General features: G+C 39.1%; 2 protein-coding genes across 2 annotated transcripts in view; one reads left to right on the forward strand and one right to left on the reverse strand.

The window, feature by feature from the left end:
• Positions 1-20,660, forward strand: part of veph1 (ventricular zone expressed PH domain-containing 1) — a 56,494-nt gene that overhangs the window by 13,396 nt on the left and 22,438 nt on the right. Inside the window, exons 5-6 of the mRNA XM_086081135.1 lie at positions 14,615-14,778; positions 16,615-16,824. Of these exons, the coding sequence (XP_085937261.1) occupies positions 14,615-14,778; positions 16,615-16,824 (374 nt within the window). The remainder of the gene's footprint in view (positions 1-14,614; positions 14,779-16,614; positions 16,825-20,660) is intronic.
• Positions 1,080-7,642, reverse strand: ptx3a (pentraxin 3, long a). The gene is made up of 4 exons (XM_086081587.1): positions 7,336-7,642; positions 4,915-5,074; positions 4,284-4,708; positions 1,080-2,747 (listed from the first exon to the last, which is right to left on the reverse strand). The coding sequence occupies exons 1-4, from the start codon at positions 7,472-7,474 to the stop codon at positions 2,080-2,082; spliced, it is 1,392 nt and encodes a 463-aa protein (XP_085937713.1). The 5' UTR covers positions 7,475-7,642; the 3' UTR covers positions 1,080-2,079.

Raw genomic sequence — 20,660 nt, forward strand, 5'->3', positions numbered from 1 at the left:
TCCTGTGTTGCTTCTTAATGCCAACCATCAACGGAACTGAACGTAAACACAGGGATGGAAGCGTGCAAAACACATGCTTACACATACAGCTCATAGAAGCAAAAACAGATGACCTCTTCATATGTATGTGTCTCCCAGCAGTACTGTGTGAAGGAAGTATGCTGATGTAATGGGTGAGGTGAATGATGGAGTTTGTGATATCTTGGTTACATTAGTTTTAAAAATGTCATTTATCAAGCAGTACGACTTCGACTTCTTGACTGCTCAGCTAACAAACACGTCTATCCTACTTTGTCTTGAGGCCGAGACCAGGCGGTTCGAAAGCCCTTTGAGCATTCATTTTATTGGCTTTCATTGGTTTTTAAAGCTTTAAATGGTCTTCGTCCATCATATTTGCTTTTATTTACTTACGAGCCATCCATAATTATTAACTCTTCAGATAAAGGTACATACTATGTTGTATGAGAGAATAAAAAAATGGATATCAAGGATATTGAATAAATGCCAAAACAGATCAATGCTGAAATGGCTTTGACATAAAATACAGTGTATTAAATAAATGCTCCAAGGGCCTTAAATATATATTTTTTAATTGCATTTTAGCCTGTGACAACAGCACACAAACTTGTTATAGTTCACAAATCTGTATAATAGCCTAATTATTTTCATATTATCTAATTGTATACAGTAAAAATACTACACTATATTTTATATTGTATTACTGCTCTGCGATCTACGATTGGCTGATGTAAAGTATAGAAAATAAATTAATCCATCAATTATTTGTTATACTATTTTAGTATTTTTTTTCCTGTGCTTGTTGAGTTTTTAACCCCTTCAGACCCTATTTTTTTTCTGCTGGGCATTTTTTTAATTTTTTTTTATTATTATGATTTTATTTATTTTTTACTGATGTTGACATCATCCAAATTATGTGTTTTATTGGTTTAGATATGTGTCATGTCCACTGCAATCATCTTTAGGTCAGAAGGATCAGGGTCAGAATATCTTTTGAAAATCCATCTTTTAGCCACAAAAGGAAATGTTTCTCTCAGAAACCAAACACTTGGGCAAACAAATACAATGTTATAGTTTTATTCAAACCACATTCTGCGTTCAAAATACATTTATGTACAAAATACATTCATTTTCACCCGTTGACATTACCAGGGAAACCATATTCAATTGACAGTAAATAAAATATAAAAATTCAACGTCAAATGACAAATAAAACAATGTAACTGCATTACAAAAAAAATATCAGATAATCATATATTACACTATGTGTAAAAAGTACTGAATGGGCTGACAATGCAGACATAGAATGACTAATATGAATGTAAACATGTTGATGAGTACAAAGCAATGCAAGGGACTGACTGAGCTTGGTGATGAGAAAAGTGAAAGAAAATGGAACTATGCAAAATAGTTATTTCTAGAGTTGGCTATGCTTGGCAGGAAACATGCACAGCAGTTTTCTCACTCACAAGTATTGGATAGATTACATGTTGTAAGGCTCATTACATCACAAAGCTCTTTACATGGTACTTCTTAATGACTCTATATGACTCTTAGTATAGGAAAGCAAATACCAAGTTTGACATGCCAAAAGGTGGATTTTTGCTATCTATGACAAAACTAGACAAAAATGCAGCAAAAGTTTCAATAAAAGTAAATAAATGACTCTACAATGACATTGATTATTTATTTATTTGTTTATTATTATTATTTTACCTCTAGTTACCCTCTCTTGTGTCTGCTGAGTTATTTTATTTATTGGCTCAGTTCTTGCTCACTTTCACAATGGACTCTTTCTTTCACCCTAATTAGGTCTTTGGTAAACATTGCTTGCAGCATGTTTCCTGCTAACACACGTTTTTCAAGATGAATGCTTGACAGTGTTTGTGTGTTGCAGCGAGCAGCCAGTGTGAGAAATGGCCTTTAATTGAAATGATTGTGGTATAAAAATAAACATTGAAATATTTGCACAAAGTGAAAGTCTCCTCAGTTTTAGCATAAGAGCAATTAAAAAGTTTGTGATAGGCAAGGGCAATGCTGATGAATGTCAGGGAGTCTATTTTAGTTGATGAATAGAGCGCCTCCATGTGGCACCATCTCCGTCACACCCCACGCCACGATGTTCCCCCTCTGCTCGCATCCTTGGCCTTCTTTCAAAGCCATCTGGGAAATCTTCTCCTCCGGCAGCACTTTGTCCCACATGTTCACTCCTGTCATTGTTCCTGCGAATGCCAGCTTGGGATCAAACCCTGCCTCAAACCCTGGCACCCCGTTCCCGCTGCTGCTCGGGGTCAGAGGGCAGCAACCATTCCTTTCCTGTCCCAGTTGGAGTGAGCCTCCGTCTGGCAGGATGTGTCCTTCTGCCACTCCCGGTGTGGAAGCAACCTTTTTCCCGCCTGCCCACAAGGATGCCAGGCCCTGCTCAGAGGACCATGACCCACATAGGTGGAGCCATTCCGTTGGACCTTTTGGCTTGACGACACCCCGTGCCTCCACCAGGTGAGTCTCTCCTCCTATGGTGAACAGGGCTGAAGTGTGGCTGAGCAGGAGTTGGATCTCATAGGGGTTGCGACGGTTACCGTAAGATAACAGAACAGTTTTGTTGGAGACTGAGACTGGCTTCACCCACAGGCAGACAGTGAAGGCGGACAGTGAAAGAGGGATATCTGGTATCACTGAAGCGTAGATGCGACGGGAACGCATGGGGAAGAGGATTGCCATCTCATTACCTGCGTGGCAAGAGGGTGTAATAGAGATCAGGAAGGAATTAATCTATCATCTGATGATACCCAGTGCAGTCATGTTCACATATAGTACTTTATGACTGTTAAAAATGGATGAGTGCAGATGGAACAAAGACCAATTCCATGAAGTTGAAGAGGTCTCTGACACCCTAGTAAGACTTTTCTTTACATGCATTCAAGTAAAAGTAAAAAAGATAATGGTAGTTTTATTGTTTTTAACCCTATAAAGCCAAACGTATCATAATAAATACAAGACATTTTGAGCCCTCTATTTCATGAGTATAATATTTTTTCCCCCATTAAAACCCCGACGTATAAGATCTGACACATACATTGCACGGATAATCCGTTAGAGGGCAGTGTCATCCAGCTGATGGGGTTTCCAGCAGCCTTGCGAGATCGCCCCAATTGAGTAAAGAGAGACACCTGGACTTATTAATAGTGGGAAATGTTCTTTCTGATTTTTGGAAAGACTAATATGTTTGATATGTCTGTTTATTATTGTTATATTTTTGACAGTTATAAATGTACAAATTGAAAGCATTATGACTGGATGTATCAAATATGACACAAATCAAAAGTCATATGTGGAAGTTGATTCCCCCCTCAAAAAAAAAGGATGTCATAATGATGTCATTTACCAACTGAAGAGTTACATATTATTTGTGGAAATATGTAATGGCAATCTCATTCTATCCTATCGATTGAAAATATAATTGTATAGCTAAAATCCAAATTTAGATGGTTGTTCTCTGCCACTCTTGTAATATTAGTGAAAGAGTACATTTTGGACATACTGGGTGTTCTCATGATGATTCCCATTTGATTCTGTTTGTCCCCAGGGTTTGTGGTGTGGGTTTATCATGATCGTCTTGTGAGCACGTCTCCCTCTTGTGTGTTATATCTCAACCCTTTCATTAATTCAAACTGAATCATAATGGTACCATGCTGAAAAGATTGAAAGAAAAAGTTTGGACTGAAACCATTTTGAAGGTATTTTTGTTCATTGCCAGTTCAATATTGGTAGTTCTGTCATTTCTAATTGGTGGATGAAGGTTTGATGCATTTGAGTGGTGTTTGTTCTTTGCCAATTCAGTATGGGTGCTGTTTAATTTCCAATTGATGGATGCATGTTTTGGGGTGGAGATTGTAATTTCCGAGTGCACTGTGCATATAAACGTAATATGCTACGTAACTATGTTTAGGTACCAAAAATAAGTTGATGAACCTTGGAAAGGTTAACTATACTATATCATCGGACAATACTGTCAGCAAATATAAAAGAAGGGGCTTATATTGCCTGTAGACAAACAACAGAGAAAAAAAGGGGTGAGTTGGGTGGGGGGTGAGTGGGGTGGGGGTCTCTGATAATTGGATTTGAAGAATGACCTGAATGTGTCAAGAAAGTTTATGTAAATTTGGATGTCAAGTTAAAAAAAAATGAAGGCAAACCCAAAGAGAGACAAATTAGGACATATTCTGGTATTCTAAAGGGGAAAGATTAGACAACCGACAGTTTACCTGCAGGCAGGTGTCTGTGCCGTGATGAACTTAGTACCTCCTGGATCTCCATTCTTGTCTGCTGCAGCACAGCCAAAGCTGCCTCCCAAGCAACTTCCTGTGTTGTAACCTCCTGTTCTCTATGACTAGCTCTTCCACCCTGTGGAAGTTGCGATGTTGCTTTCGCACCTTCTGGGTTGTTGAAGCAGCTTGTTTCTAGCTTGCCAAGTCGGGTCGCTTGGCTTCGTGTGGCCGAGAGAAGCTGTTGTAGCATTGCCTCAAGGTTGTTTGAATTCCCAACAGAATTACCACCAGCAGTGGAAACGTAATCTCCAAATTTTAATCGTTCCAGGGATTCCCTTAGTCTTCCTTCCAACTGCAAGGCCATCCTCCTTCCGGCGGTCTCCACTGCAACCCCACATGAGCCACCATATTGGGCCACAAACCTAGCCAACGGAAACAACATCAAGGATCAGAATGGAGTAACCTCAATCCATTATGACTAAATATAATGACGCCATAACATTTGGATGACTCAAGTGATCATCTCTTTGGAAATTGTAAAATACCAGATGTTATTCAACAGGATTCTGATACTTGTTGTCAGCAGGACCTTTGTTGCATCAACATCTCGTTCAGTCATCCAACTGACCTGAGTATTTCCCCACGCAGAGACCCCATCTCCACTTTGACAATGTCATCGGCATACTGGAGAAGCATGTTCTCCCTCATCTGGCTATTCTCCAGCATTGAGAAGATTTTGTCCCATTTAGTGAGGTCTGGAGAACTACAGGGGGCAGCACTCGGTGTGGCTAGAGACAGACAATGGAATGAGAAAGCACAACCTAGTTAGTTAACAAATTCTTCCTGCAAATGTTCTAGTGAAATGTCTTTTGTCTTGAAGTACAAAAAGGCATGTGGGGTAGAACAAAATGGGAGTGTGAGTAATTTTTCTACTGCTGTGTACCAAAGCACTTTGAAGTTGTGAATGACCTAAGTCCATTGTCTGACATCGAGGGTGCGTTAACCGTTGACAAGTTTTGTTTGGTTAAAAGGAATTCTGGTGATCATCCAAACCCTGGGGTGCACCAAACAAATGGACCCAGTCAGCTTTAAAAGGTGGTCTTGCAAACACACTCTGGTGTGGTTGGGGTCCGTTGAGCAGAACTATGAAAACTACATGGACCAGTGTCAACATGACTACGTAAAGCATTTGGAAGCCAGACAACTGTAACAGTTACGGAGGTGCTTGCCCACCCATCAAGTGTAAAGCTACAGTACGCACCGCACCCACTGTAATGTTTTGGGAGCTACGCCTAATTAACATAATGATGTTTGACTGGGCAAGATTTGACATTTTCAATTGATGGAAATATGATCATATCAAAGCCAAAAGCTAAGAAAAATGTAGCATTCGGGGCGCAGATTAATCAGCTAACTTTTAAGTGGTACAAACTTCAGAGTGAAAAGTGTTCTTTAGTTCTCCATCTTTGGGGTGTTTTGAAGAAATTACGTCAACATATTACACCTGCGAACTGTTTTGAATAGCACTTATGGTCTCCTCCACCCAGCATTTTTTCCTTGCCTCCTTAGTTGGACCCACTCAAGAGACATCATTCATTACTACCTCCAGAACAACCTTAAAATAATCTGGTTCCTGTAGTTACAAGTCAAAGGTACGTTTTTGGGTGGTGAATTCTGACAGAGAGAAAAATGAAGGGGGGAAAAAAACCCTTGAGGCATTCTGCTCTAGCTGCTTACAGTGACTTACAAAAGTAGGTCAGATAAATATTTATAGTAGGTTTCAGTGGGTCTGTGAATGAAATTACATAATTTTGATCTTCAACTCATTACATGACTTAGAATCGTGGGGATGAGACAGTAAGCAGGCAAGGTGTGATTAAACACTACATGCTTCCCAGAGTTAAAATTCCTTACTTCAATAATTTCACTTTTTTTCTTTTGGTGTGACTAGTTTTTCCTCATTATTACACACACTTCTAGTGGTCTCATAGTACACTAAATGAGCTTCATTCAGCTTTATAAAAACTAGGTTGTTCCTGGAGCGACGTTTGCTGCTGTTTAACTGAGAACTCCCGCTAGGTTTAAATCAACAAACATGCAAAATTCAAGCTGTGTGCGCGTGCACGCACACGGTCACACGAGCATTACATCTACATTCTAGCATCACATTCTAGCATCTGAGAGTAATGTTTTATTTATTTTATTTTGGTCCAAGACTCCACGTTTAAGTACCTGTACCTTTTCCAAGTCAACTAATATCAACTAATCAACTAGTCAGCTAATATGAATGCGATAAAATATAAAGATAACAATTAACAGCTTTCTCACACCTGAATGCAGTGTTGAACTTTCAAACCAGACTTTTGCTTTTTATTCTTTTTCCTCTCATTGTTTTGTGCTCAATGGATGGACAAAAGTACGTTTTGTTTTTTTGGTACAATACAAATATAAAGGGAAGTCTCTGCATTATGTCTATTCACCCTTTGAAGACACCTGACAAAATCGTAATGCAGAGGTAACAAGGAGGTGTTTGACAAGCAACACCGCCCCCTATTGGCATTTTATGGTTACTGCTAGAATAGATTAAGTGTTGTACATTAGCCAATCAGTTGAAATGCACCATAAGATCTTCAGCTTTATGATTGCGTTGTTTTTGCTAGGTATGATGTACAAGTCCAATTCCCCATGCAAAGCTTTTTTATTTATTTATTATTATTATTATTTTATTTTTTTTTACAATTTTCTTCCTTACCACTACTAGTACTGTGTTGGCACAAATAGCCATTGATAAAGATCTGTTCAACCTCTGATGCTTTTTTTTCTTCTTTTGGTGCAATTTTGGAGCTTTCGCTGTAGTACAATCTAAACAGCAATATAATTCTAATGAATCACAAAACAAATTACATAGCCCTCTTATGCGCCCTTATATTACTGCTAGATGAACTAGTAACAGCCATTGCTGTAACATAACAGTTATTAGAATATGAAAAAACAGAATCAAATAAAAGCATTAAAATACGGAATTCATTGGGGAAAATGTAACACTTACGTTCTGGTGCCTCCTCCTCAGTGATTTCGTTGTAATAGGTGTCGGCATAGTTGACTTCGATATCGTCGTCATAGGTCAGAGTCAGACACACACACATCGACCAGGCACCCACTGCCAGGGGGAGCTTCCAGTACAACATACTGCTCTGCTGTGTGTGTATGCGTATGTGTGAGTGAGTGTGCACAGGTGGGAGACTAAAACAGATGTGTGCGGAAAATGCCTTGCCTCCTTGTGTTTCTCTTTGTTTGTGCGTGCATGTGAGGAAATGCTCTGTCAGTCACCGTGGTCCCCTCCGGTCTCGCACTTTCTACGGTCCACCACTCTCTTTTTCAAGCACTCCCTCCCTGATACCTCATGCAACATTTGTTCCTCCCCCTCCACATCCTCCCCCTCCTCCTTTCTACCGCTCCCATTCTTTCTTGTTAAATGCTGAGCAATGCTTGGCAGGAAGCCGAGCAGTGTCGTCTAGTCCAGCCAGATTCAGAGTCAAAGAATGGGCCTTGTTGAATTCAACTCACGCACAACTTGTTTGTTTTCAATTAGTCAACTGCACTATGGGAGAGCTACCCATTGACTTAACTGCATTTGTCTATAAGCTGTTGACATGTACATAAATCTCCTGCAGGTCACGGCTATAATGAAACATAATTACAGGTTTTACATCAGTTTATGGGGAGATTCTTAATTGTAAGAGTCTTAACTATTTGAAGCCACCTTTAGAGATGATATGGTCAGCACTTTGGCCCCCATCCTTTTCATTACCACTGATAATGATTATTATGAAATACTGCTTTCAGAAGAAAGGAAGGTTGTAAATACTTTCTACTTGAGTTTGAGCCAAAACTGTAAATATTATCAGACGTCAACATAAATTCTACAGCGATCTTCAAATGAGACTTTCACCTTTTGGGGGAAAAATAGGTCATCCGTCACGCAAGACTTCAGAAGCCTTCATTATCATATTAACAGTGGTTGGCATAATGTTTACATTTCACATCAGAGTAAATTACATTTTTCTTTTGCAAAGTCTGCACTCTGTCCTTGAACTCTTACCTTTAAAATCTGTCCACTTATTACTTTGTGTTTTGATGCCATTTTTGTTTTCACTTTAGTTGCATGTGTTCTCTCACCATATAGCAATATGCAGTCTGGCCCCTCCTTTGCCCCAGTTGGTGTGCATGACTGAAACCCCCCTTTGCCCCTTCTGCTTCGTGTGAAGTGTTGACACAGACGCCGCTACTTGCCCAATCACATGAGGGTTTTACAAAGATGGGACGGGTTTATGATCATTTCTTGTGGAAAAATGGTGTCATAATACAAACAAATTGGAAGTTGACAGCATCCCACATAGCACAGTTTTTTTTCGAAATTACCTATTTTCACTCTTTTGTATGGTAGTAGTAACATACAGAAGGGGTAGGGAACTTTATTCCTTTTCTCTTTTTATAAAGTCATCCAGTTGCTGTAGGAAGTCTGTCAAAATATATGATGCAACCATTGAATATGTGTATTATTCAATATTGGAATTTGTGGACTTTTAGTTCCACATGTTTTTGCACAATGTGGGCTTTATCAAATGGCATTTTTTGTGGAGTATTTTTTTTTTTTTACCCCAATATTACACAATTATTGCACATCGAAGATAATTGTTCCATGTACCATTACTATCACTCCCCTACTTTGTTTAGCCTGCCTGGAAGAAGTCATCTATGACTCTATCTTGTAGTACATTTTATTTCATTTCATGCTGCATTTTAAAAATGGCCACATTAAAATGCAACCAGAGCATTTTCCTAACTTCAAAACGTACTTCTTTGTGCTGTTGAAATGTGAGCAGTGCCCCAGCCTGAGAGCAAATACGGCGAGGCAGTGAGTAATACGTCGTTGGAGGTAGCCTCTATGTCGTAATCAGATATTACTGCCGCTGCAGCGACTCACACACAGGGAGGAGGGGAAATAGGTAATGGAAGAAGAGAGAGAGATTGATTTTTGACCCATGCAGAGTTTGTGTGCTCTTGTGTGAAAGAGAGACCGTTTTCTAAATGAATTTTTAAATGGCCTCACTGTTTTCTGCTGTTGGTTATGTATACAGCTGTAGGGACTGTATGTTTTATTGTGTGCGTGTGTATACCTTTGTGTGTTTGGTGTAGCGGATGGACCTAATGACTTCCTCATGGGATCTGAAGATTTGGCCTTTCTCTGTGTCTATTTAGTCTTTGCGTATTTGTGTATTGTACCTGATCATTAGCTGGGTGGAATAAATTAGTGGTTTCATGATCTATCATGAATTGTGTTGTAAATGTTGCTGTTCAATTGTAGTTTACGTTACCTTAGAACAGGGGTGTCAACCTCATTTTTGTGCCTTGGAAACATCCATTAAAAACAGTGTATCTACTTTGCCAATGAGGTGGGATCAAAAATTCAATACGTAAATTAATACTACCGTAAAGTTCAGCTTCTTGATCTTTTTTTGTTGCGTATATTTTGATGTGACACTAGCAGTTTTGTGCTGTTTATTTCTAACAGTAAGGTTGGCAATTTTTGTATTATCTCATATTGGTATGCTATATAACGTAAGTGCAGCATGAAAAAAAAGTTCCCAATAGACAGAATTTTGCCATAATACTATACTATAGTTGGGAGAAGCCGCTTGCTCAGGTACACGCTTTCCACGTTGTAAATGTCCTTTATGTTACAATTTACACATCTGACTATTCTCTTTTTGCCCAATTTGAGATTTAACATAAACTGTTAGGCTACTGGCTGTTGCAGTCTCATATGCAGCAATCAAAACAAGTCACACTCTTGCTATGAATGTGTAAATTAGATGTTGGAAAGATAACTAAAGTTTTCCTTTACTTCCTGACGATGCTGACTCACGCTGAAATGATGGAAAGTGGCACTAAAAAACTGTTTTCATGTTCAGTCACTGCTGACACAGCAGGATGAAATGCTGACCCATTGTGTTGCATCACAGGTTGTTCCATACTTTATACATACAAGATTCCTTATTTTATTTTAACGTGGCTGAATGCTTTGTAGCTGAAAGAAAAATATAATTTATTCAATCTGGACTAAGAATGATCAAGTGTGATATATTAATATACCGTATACAGGATTTTACCTCTGTATTGTATATTTTAAAAACATAACATTGGTCGCAATGGGAATACATGGAATGGTATAGTACAGTATCCCACAAAATGACACACTCACATTATTGTAAATACTTTTATTATAACTTTTCATGGGACAATACAGAAGAAACTTTGCCATAAAGTAGTCATTGTTAACCCCTGACCCCTGAAAATACCTCCATACAGCCAATAACCTCTATACTGCTGAGTACATCATGAGATTACTAAAGACATGGATTACTGGAAGCATTTACAGTGGGCCTCCTGACATACTGAAGCAGAGCACGAACCCGTCCCTTTAGAAACCGGGCCGCAGAGTGGTTTCCCAACAATATAATTGTGGGGTACAAACAGCCATCCCAGACCGAAACTCAAAGCCACCTACTGTAATGATGTCTTGGAGGAGTGGAAGAGGATTCCAGTGGCAACTTGGGCAGCTCTGGTAAATAATGGTGGTCACACAAATTGTTGACACTTTGGGGGCTATTTGGACATTTTCACTCACTTTTGTTGCCAGCGGTTTAGACATTAATGGCTGTTATGTTGACATATTTTGAGAAGGCCGTAAATTTCAATTGCGTTTCGATGCTCACTAAACTGAGGTCAGGCACGATGGGATGACTTAAGTGACATTACGCCTGAGGCTCGTTTGAATTTCAGGGTTTAGAGGTCTACGTATTTTTCCAAATTGTGTTGAAATTCCAAATTGTACAACCGCTAATTAAATTGACGACAGAAGTCACATTTACACACGTTCAAAGTTTCACTTCTCTGAAGATTCTGAGCACATACAACTTTATTTTGTAGCATAATTTCTCTTGCGCAACAAGTCAACTGCAATGAATGGATGACGTTTAAAGTTGATATATATTAGACATTTCTGCAGAATGTCAGAGAAAGAGCAAACAATCCTAATTTATGGCCCATGTCAAGCAACTTGGAGACAAGCTAGCAAATATGTTGTATATTAAATGTGAGACTTTATTATTTCAAAAATAAGCAGAGAAGCCCAAACATGTGGCTGTGGTCTGAGAGAAGAACACACGTGGCGTTCACGTACAGCGCATGTCTTCATAAATCAAAATTTGAAGACAGCTCTAATTGTTTGTATGCACAATTTTAACTTAATGATTTTGTCATTTCGTGGTTTTGTTACCACAGTAATTTTCAGTGTTTTTCTTCCCATTATGTAATTATCTAAATACATGTCACCTTTCGTGTGCATTTGTCTGGCGACCAGCCCAGGGTGACTCCCACCTCTCACCCAGTCAGCTGGGAAAGGCCCCCAGTTATGTCAATTAGGGTTGGACAGGTCAAATTCCACACGTGAGTAAAGCAGGTTACAGTAAAAAAAAAAAAGTTCCTTGACTCAATTTTGAATCGTACCGATTTCAGGTGCTGTGAGTCACTGTTAGTTTATCATTGTACACGGAAACCGAGAAGCGACTGGCAGCGAGAGAGAACATCCAATCCCAAGATGGCATGAAAGATGAACGTCTGTGTTTCTATTTGGTTTTCAGTGCAAACAATAAGACACACTAGTGACATCTTCAGGTAATAAATGGACCAGCACCAACAGCAACATATAGTGGGGGAGATTTACTGTTAAAGTGTGAGTTGGGATTTAAAAACAACACCTCAGAAATCCTTCGGTGTATGCAGAGCTTAAAAGGGAAATGTTGCAAGTTTTCACAGTGTATATATTATTCTCCCACATGTGCTCCATGTGTTTAGATGTGTGCGTGCCCGTGGGGCCAAAAGCCTAACTCTTAAAATCCCCCACAACGTGTTCCTGTGCGGACCCTTAAAATTCCTCAGAAGAGTCCCATAAATGCTTCAGCTTTAGCTTCAGCCTTATGGCTATAAAAAGCGTTGTCTGTACATGACCTGTGCAGTATGTGTCTAATTCTATGAAGAGCTGGGTCTTAAGTGTACTGGACGGGGGAATTGGACTAACAAGTATGACTGATGCATCCTTTTGATATTTATGGGTAACCTTCCCACAGTTTTGTGTGTGTGTGTGTGTGTGTGTGTGTGTGTGTGTGTGTGTGTGTGTGTGTGTGTGTGTGTGTGTGTGTGTGTGTGTGTGTGTGTGTGTGTGTGTGTGTGTGTGTGTGTGTGTTTATATTGAAAGCAGCAGTTTGGTAAGATGAGTTATAACCTTGATGTAAAACGTAAAGCAACTGGACAATAGATTATATTTAAACACATTATGTATTTAATTTGGGCCATGAACAGTTTCATAAAGTGTGTGCTGCCTTAGCACATGGAAGCACATGAGTTCTCAACATTCTCAGTGTCAATTATTTGAAACGCTACTAGTAGTTATATTCTTCAAACTTTCAGGGATTGTTGAGAACTTCTGTTTAACTCATTCACTGCCATTGACGGCTATAGACGTAAAAAAATCATTTTAACTATTTCTATTAGTTTAAATTTTTTTCATACTTTTGTTAACAAGAGTATGAGAACCTAGCATTTTTTTTATTGTACATTTAGAACAGATTTAAAATGTGTGATTAATGGTGAGTTAACTAGTGAAGTCATGCGATTAATTATGATTACAAATTGTTATCGCCTGACGCCCCAAATTTTTTATAATGTTTTCTTTTTTTTTTTAATTCATTCATTGCAATTGATGGCTATAAACATCAAAAAATCATTTAAACTATTTCTATTAGTTTAAAAAAAATTCACTTTTGTTAACAAGAGTATGAAAACCTAGCATTTTTTTTATTGTACATTTAGAACATATATCAATTTTGTGATTAATCGTGAGTTAACTAGTGAAGTCATGCGATTAATTACAATTTTAAAAAAAATAACGCCCGTCACCCCTAATTTTTAATAATCTTTTATTTTATTTTATTTTTTTAATGAATTTATGAGTTAAATTGATTGGAATCGTAGCCTGCAAGGCAGTTGTTGACGCATGGGGGGGGGGGGGGGGGATCAGTTCCTTGAGGCTAATTTACAATAATCATGTCACGTGGGTTAGGAACCAAGCGCAATCAAGACATGGGATTTGTGAAACAGAGTAAAACAAAGTAACAACAGAAAGCAGTGCTGGATTCAGAAGGCCTTGAAAAAATAGCTTACCAAGAAAACTTGACTTAGAAACCTCGATTAAGAGAGAGAGAGAGAGAGAGCAGGGCTGGATGGACCTCGAACATATGGAAGAACAGCTTGCATGGACAAGTAGGGATAGAAAACCTCAACGTGCTGAAAGAAATCTCAACTAAAGCACTTTGAAATACTGATGAAAGTGCAACTCAGAAACTCCAGCTCGGTCAAGCCACAATTTTATATGACAGGAATCACAGGATAAAAGCCAATATGACGCAACAACAGTGACTTACAGGACCATAGCAACTGAGAACTAAATGCCTTTTATCAATGCTATCAAGACTAGAATGTTATTTTATAGAGTGCAATAATTCACCAAGGCCGATCTGTTAAAAAAAAAAAAAGTATGCCTTGTTAAGCATTGCATTTGATGTACATCCATAAATGTTGCTGTGTCTTATAAGATTTTTTTTTACTCTTCCATTTATTGTGCATTTATCATTCAGTTCCTGTCCATTCAACAAGCTTTTTGCTTATTATCAATGGCCGCCAGCAGATACAGGAAATCCAACATCTGCACTGTAATTTGTCACAGACCCTGGCGCATCTGTGACATATTCTGTATAATCCCCATAATTGACTGTAAGACATACATGTACTTTATTTCCTGCCCAATTTATTACATGTAGTTCTCTGTGGGACACAAAAGCTTGACTCTTGAAAAGTCAACTGCGTTGAATCAGTGCGTTAAATTGTTTTAAGATGGTTGGTAAGTGCAACATGTGCTGTTGTGCTGTGTACTTGTTTGTAAAATTGTGCGTCTATTCTTCCATGAGTCAGAGCTTTCAGCAACACGTGTTACATATTCAGATATAACCATTTTGTAACCACCTTTTATTAGGCAAGGAGCACATTTGTACCCGACTATTAAGATTTCATCTGATCCACTACTCACACCTATCTATAGGAATCCGGTGGCATTGACTTGAATGTAACAGTTGAGCATGATTCAAATAAAAAGATGACCTGTGTTCTTTGCACACACAAAATATGTAGCTTTCCACGTCTGTCCACAGGCAACCACATGCTCCTCCGTGTGCTCCCCTCAGTCTACCCCAGACAATCTGATATCATACACCGTCACCTTGGCAAGCTCACCTCTGTAATGTCACAACTGGATTCCGCAGAACAACAACACCTGATCAGATTGCTTCAAATGGTGGCAGAGCAACATCCTCTGGTGAGATTGTATTTATTTTCTGCATGTTGCTTGACTGAATGTCAGGACTACTCGTGTGTGTGTGCAAAAAAAAAAAAAAAAAAAAAAAAACTTCAACAGTGCTCAAAAGCATAGACAACAAAATAATTGCCAAAATAATTTTTGCACTCTAAAAACAGTTAGGTCAAAAATAACCCAATTATGGTTGGACTGATCTACTTTATGGGTCAATTTGACCCAACTTTCTTTATGCAAAATTACCCAATTTTTGGACCCAAGTAAAGGATCTGACAAATATTTAGGAGTTGTTTTACACTAAAAGACCCATTTCTTGACTCAAAGTTGGTTCGAATTAACCCCCAAGTAAAAGTTTGGTCCATTTTTGACCCAACTGTTTTTAGAGTGTGCAGGCAATGTAGAGTGAATTTTACTCTAAACAGAGTCTATTTGGTCAATTTCTCTCTTTACAAAAATGTACGTAGAATTTCTGAAGGAAACATCTTTAATGTTTTTTTTTCATGGGATAGGCACATTCCCCCATACACACTAAAAAATACTTGGAGTAAATTTTACTCTGAATAGTTTACTCTCTTCCAAGTGTAAATTTTACTCAGTTTAGAGTGGGACCAAAAAAGACTGTTTAGAGGTAAAATTTACTCTACAAAATTTACTGTGGCAGAGTTCACAGGACTTAATCATAACTCAACCATCTGCCAGTAAAAAATAAATCCATGTGCTAGCTAGGTTGATTGAATAAAATGTCCCTAAAGAAATTGCAACAAATACACACCACGAGGTGTTTTGTTAGTTCTTTAGTTCTGGTAGGTATTGTGTCACAGAATATATATTTCAAATCGAAACTACAAATTCCAAGTTTGGCTTCTCAAAAGTGACTTCCCTGGATTCTAACGCATTATCGCAGCAGTCTCCGCCACGTGCTTATGCTCTCTTCGCCTCCATCGTCAAGGCCATCCACAAATGTCATCCACTTCTTCAAAACAGGTCCCCTTGAAGACACCCTTGAGCTCTTGCCTCTTCTTGTTCGCTAAATGAAGCAAACGCCGCAGGATCTCTAAGTAAAATGTGCTAGTTGATCGTCTGGCTCACATTGAAGGGGAAAACTTTTCTAAAATACCTTATATTAGGGCGTAATTTACTAAGATCCAAAATAACTTGGATCAGATCCCTAATAGCAGGTACTAAAATGTGTCTTAACTCACTCTAATGCACCAATCTCCAACTCCGATCCTCGAGGGTAGCAGTCTTGCATGTTTTAGATGTTTCCCTCCTCCAACACAAATCAGGTAATCAGCAACCTTTGCTGCAGGAGCCTGATAACGATCCTGATCATTTGAATCAGGTGCGTTGGAGGAGAGAATAATCTAACATGAAGGATGTTGATTGTGTTCAGCATCAGGTGAAAACACCACGTAACGGCAAACAGAACTCATGTTGTGTTGCGTCTTTCAATTTCGCAGCTCAGTGTGTATATGAAAACATTCGACAGAAGTTCCGAGGAGTTGGTACTGTTTTGATGTAAATGTGATTATTCAGATGAAGTGACTTAAATTGAAGCAGCGGGGGTGTTCTGCAATCGTCTGATTCAATTCTGTTTAGCTGTGGATAATGAGGAGGAACAGTTCATTGCACAGACCGTTTCCAGTCGGTCCAACAGTCATGTCTTTGTTTATCATCAGTCGCCACACTGTTCATCTCGCTCTGATTTTCACCTCTTAAAGAGACATTCAACTTTCTGCTTTGTCATTCCGCACACTACCAAAATCACCTTATGTTGCTGGAATCATTATAAAAGTATGAATATGACTCTTTTTTTTTTTTCTTCTTCTTCTTTTTCAGATGTTGAGTCCTCAGGTACCTGCCCTCGTCAGTTACCTAGGCAACCAGTCTCTAATTGAGTCCATTTTAGGCACTCTGGTGGATGTGTCTCAAGCCAGTCCCTCCTCGCTGGTCAGCTGTCTGCCAAAGCTCCGGACTGCCGGACAACAATGGCCTGCTCTCTTGGGTCACGTGGCCAAAATCCATGGTGCTGTCGGCATCATCAGTGAGGTACACATACACACGCACACTTGAAGCACACACAATGGAAGTGTTTGAACTGAATGGATGACCTGGCTGCATTCTTGCATACTGAGTTGCAACGATTCCATTTAACCAACTCCAATTAAATAACGTGACTAGACTAAAGCAGAAAACAAAGAATCCCATGAAGTATCCATCCATCCATTTTGTATACTGCTTAGCCTGTTTAGGGTCACAGGGAGCTGGAGCCTAAAATCAGGTCCCCATAAGGGAAACCATTTTAAATTATTGTAGCATCTATTCTCAATGTACTTTTGTGGAAGTGGAAGTCAACCTTAAACATTTCTTGACAATAATATGTTATATGTGACCTCACTAGTCTAAACGTGACATTCTGGTTAATATTACATTTTTGAAATATAAGTTATGAAGCAAAATCCAGCTGTTTTTGTCCATCTTGCTGTCGACTGAAGATGACATCAATGTTACTCGGGGCTCAGGCAACAACCAATCACAGCTCACCTGATTTCTAAAACTGAGCTGCGATTGGTTGTTACCTGAGACCCGAGCAACATTAATGTCATCTTCAGTCGACAGCAAGTGGCAAAATGGCTGGATTTTGCTGCTCAACTCATATTCCACACATGTAATATTCATCAGAATGTCATGTTTAGACTAGTAAGGTCACAAATAACATATTGTTGGCAAGATTTGGGGGGGGGGGGGTTAGATGGCAGCATACCTTGTCGGTGAGGGGTGGACAGTGGGGCGGCTGCTCCTTCAAGCACGGCACATGCCCAGCCCAGCCCCTCACCACTCCCAAATGATAAGAAACTTGGTCCGCATCCCACATAATATGGCAACTAGTGTGTGCAGTGTAAAAAAAAAATAATGCAGAAGTGATGTGATGGTTGGGTTTTCGTGAAATTTGGTTGTAGACAATAAAACTTTTGCTGATGTGGAACATATCTGCATATTTCTCATGCAATAAGAAGCATAATGTGTGTATGTTTGTGTTTCTGTGAGAGAGACTATGTGACTGTGTGTGAGTGTGTGTGTGTGTGTGTAACTGATAAACACAAACACACTCATTCTATGTGCAAAAAAAACAGTTCAACTTTAGTACACACAAACACACTTAGTTACAGATCATTTGGATCATAGTGTCCTGTATTTCTTCACATTGGAACTATTTGGAAAATAAGGCCTGATTTTCTGGGAAATTACTCTGCAGAGACCTCCTAGTGATGGCAGTGCCTCATGTAACTTAGTGTTGCCCCCCACATACACATCTCCTCTTACTGGTTGCGCAATTTTTTTCTTGCTTCCTTTAGCTCCTGAAGGACTTCATCTGTATTGAGTGATCGTTTGTTTGGTCCAAATATGTCAACTTAATTAATCTTCTCAGTGAGACTTCAAAAATAGAAAGCAAGTGAAGGGAAGCAATTCAGGTGTCTTACGTCTCAGGGCTCTATTTTTGCAAGTTGATGTTCTGGCGTATCCTGATTTTAATGCAGAAGCAAGTAGCATTGTTCCGATACCGTTTTTTTGGCCCCCGATACTGATTCCGATACCCATCTTTGCAGTATCAGCAGATGCTGATACCATACCGATACCTACGTTTTTTTTTTCTCAACATGAAAAAGCTGTTGCGATTGGCTGGCAACCAGTTTAGATGTACCCCGCCTACTGCCCGAAGCCAGCTGGGATAGGCTCCAGCGACCCCCGCAACTCTTGTGAGGACAAGCGGTTAAGAAAATGGATGGATGAAAAAGCTGTCCTGCCATTGGTTCAGAGCATTCAAGGGCCAATAGGATATCTTAGCTCGGCATGCAGTGAACAAGTCACACATCAGTGAATGCCGTGCATGAGCAAGACACAAGATGCTGCATCCTATTTTAGCATCAGAATTAATGGTATCGGCATGTTACTTGTTAGTACTCACCGTTACCGATACCACTGTTTTAATGCAATATCGGGGCCTCTAGCGATACCAGTCTCGGTATCGGAAAAACACTAGAAGCAAGCCTCGCTTTGCCTGTTTGGGGATTTGGCCTCTGTTCTGCGCCACGCTGGCCATTCCGTAGCGAGGGTGTGTCCTTTGACTTGTGCCTGGCACAGCTGACATTTTTGCGGCGGAAAGACGTCTAAACTATACGCCTGTTGCGACCACATTTAAGTCCGGCGTAATAGTTAAATCACTGGTCTAAAGCAATTTTGGTGAATTTGATTGGAGCACAAGAAGACAGATTCTGGATGTCATTGTATTTCATTCATACATGTGAGACAGCCATTGCAATGAGAGGAGTCGGTCTGATTGACAATGAATCAAGTTGGCTGTGATCATGCCCACAACGGGGCAAATCATCCTTTTGAAGGGTATGCGTTTGTAAAATTACAAATACCTGGTTTAACCCGCCTGCCAAAAGCAGCACTGAAATAGAGTGCTTACTGCTTAGTGTGTCATCAAATTGAAAAAGTCCAAAAACACAACAACATCTCTTTGGGGTTTGTTGGTTTTCAGTAAAGAAACTCCACAGACAGCATATCAAAAATGTGTTGAATATCAAAAGCAAATTAACAGAAACAATAAAAGAAAAACACATGCATGGTAGAGATGTGGTGTGTTATTTATTAGTTGTAGTGTTCTTTTGTGCTCTTTGGTACAGTCTGAATCCCTCCATATAATTTGACCCTTATCTTTTATCAGTCCGGGATAATTTTTGGAAGAGCATAAAACTAATACTCGATTGGCCAGCAACCAGTCCAGTATGAACCACAGCTCTTGGCAAAGTCATCTAGGATAGGCTCCAGCTCAGCTGCAAGCCCTAAAAGCGCTATAGAAAATGGATGGATGAAATGTATAATTAAATATAGCCGTTATTTGTTCTTTCAACTTAAAAAATAAAGAACGTTTTAATGTTGGTTCCTCTGGATGTTTTGACCCAGGAACTCTTCCCACGATGCTTGCATTAATTGTAAACAGTTCACATGATCATGCTCTAAAATGAACGTTATGTAAGATCTGCTTTGCGTGTAATGCTTGTAAGCGCTGTAGCATAAAATATCAAGTCAATAAAGCCAGCACAGAGGTGAAATAACATTCATTCTTATGCCGTATTTAAGAGACTCCTAAATACCTCTGTGGCATGTTGTGTGGAAGCACACTGACTTCTGCTCAGTTGGGTTTAGCATCCACACATGAAGTTATTATCTCACAGCGGGAACTTGTAAAACATGCCCAAAGTATGCAGAAACAAAGTTCTTCCCATCAATCACTCATGTTTGTCTCTCAGATATACTGAGACAACTTATTAAAAAAAAAGGGGGGGGGGTTAAGAAGCAGGTTATGAAAATTCAACCATTAAAAAAAAAATAAACAATACACCTGTTGGAATTATTGTTGGTTGCTGTATTGATTTTAAATGAAGACAAAGTTCCAAATAACTTTTTTCTTTGAGGAGCGTTTTTACTAATCAATGATTTCATTTGAGGAGCAATTACGCAGGTTAATTCCGGGGGACCTGAATCAAGGTTTTATTAAATAATAAATATATAACAATATAATGGGGGAGTTGTAGATATTTACAATTGTTGTACAATTTACTTAACAACGAACAACCAATTGATTATTTTAATTTTTTTAGATCTATATAACCAATAGTTTTTATTTCTTAAATCAGCTTGTATTTTCCCTTGGTTGGCGGAATGGTGAAGGCTGACCTCACACTACGACATATAGTAGTGTTGTGTTAGCGAGTGTACGACACAATTGGGATCGAAACAAAAAAAAAAAAACTGCCCAAACTCCAGCTCAGACTCCAAGAAAACTGAAAAAAAAAGAAGAATTTATTTGAGCGCAC

This window comes from Leptonotus elevatus, chromosome 7 (genome assembly GCF_054856555.1).
Source record: "Leptonotus elevatus isolate MCC_2025b chromosome 7, RoL_Lele_1.0, whole genome shotgun sequence".
Classification (NCBI taxonomy): domain Eukaryota; kingdom Metazoa; phylum Chordata; class Actinopteri; order Syngnathiformes; family Syngnathidae; genus Leptonotus; species Leptonotus elevatus.

Bases quoted from the DNA above. Each gene is read 5' to 3' on its own strand.
- ptx3a (XM_086081587.1), bottom strand. From the start codon at position 7,474: ATGTTGTACTGGAAGCTCCCCCTGGCAGTGGGTGCCTGGTCGATGTGT. The intron at 5,075-7,335 runs GTAAGTGTTACA...GTCTGTCTCTAG, and splicing joins TGAGGAGGAGGCACCAGAAC to CCACACCGAGTGCTGCCCCC. The intron at 2,748-4,283 runs GTAAACTGTCGG...CTTGCCACGCAG, and splicing joins GCACAGACACCTGCCTGCAG to GTAATGAGATGGCAATCCTC.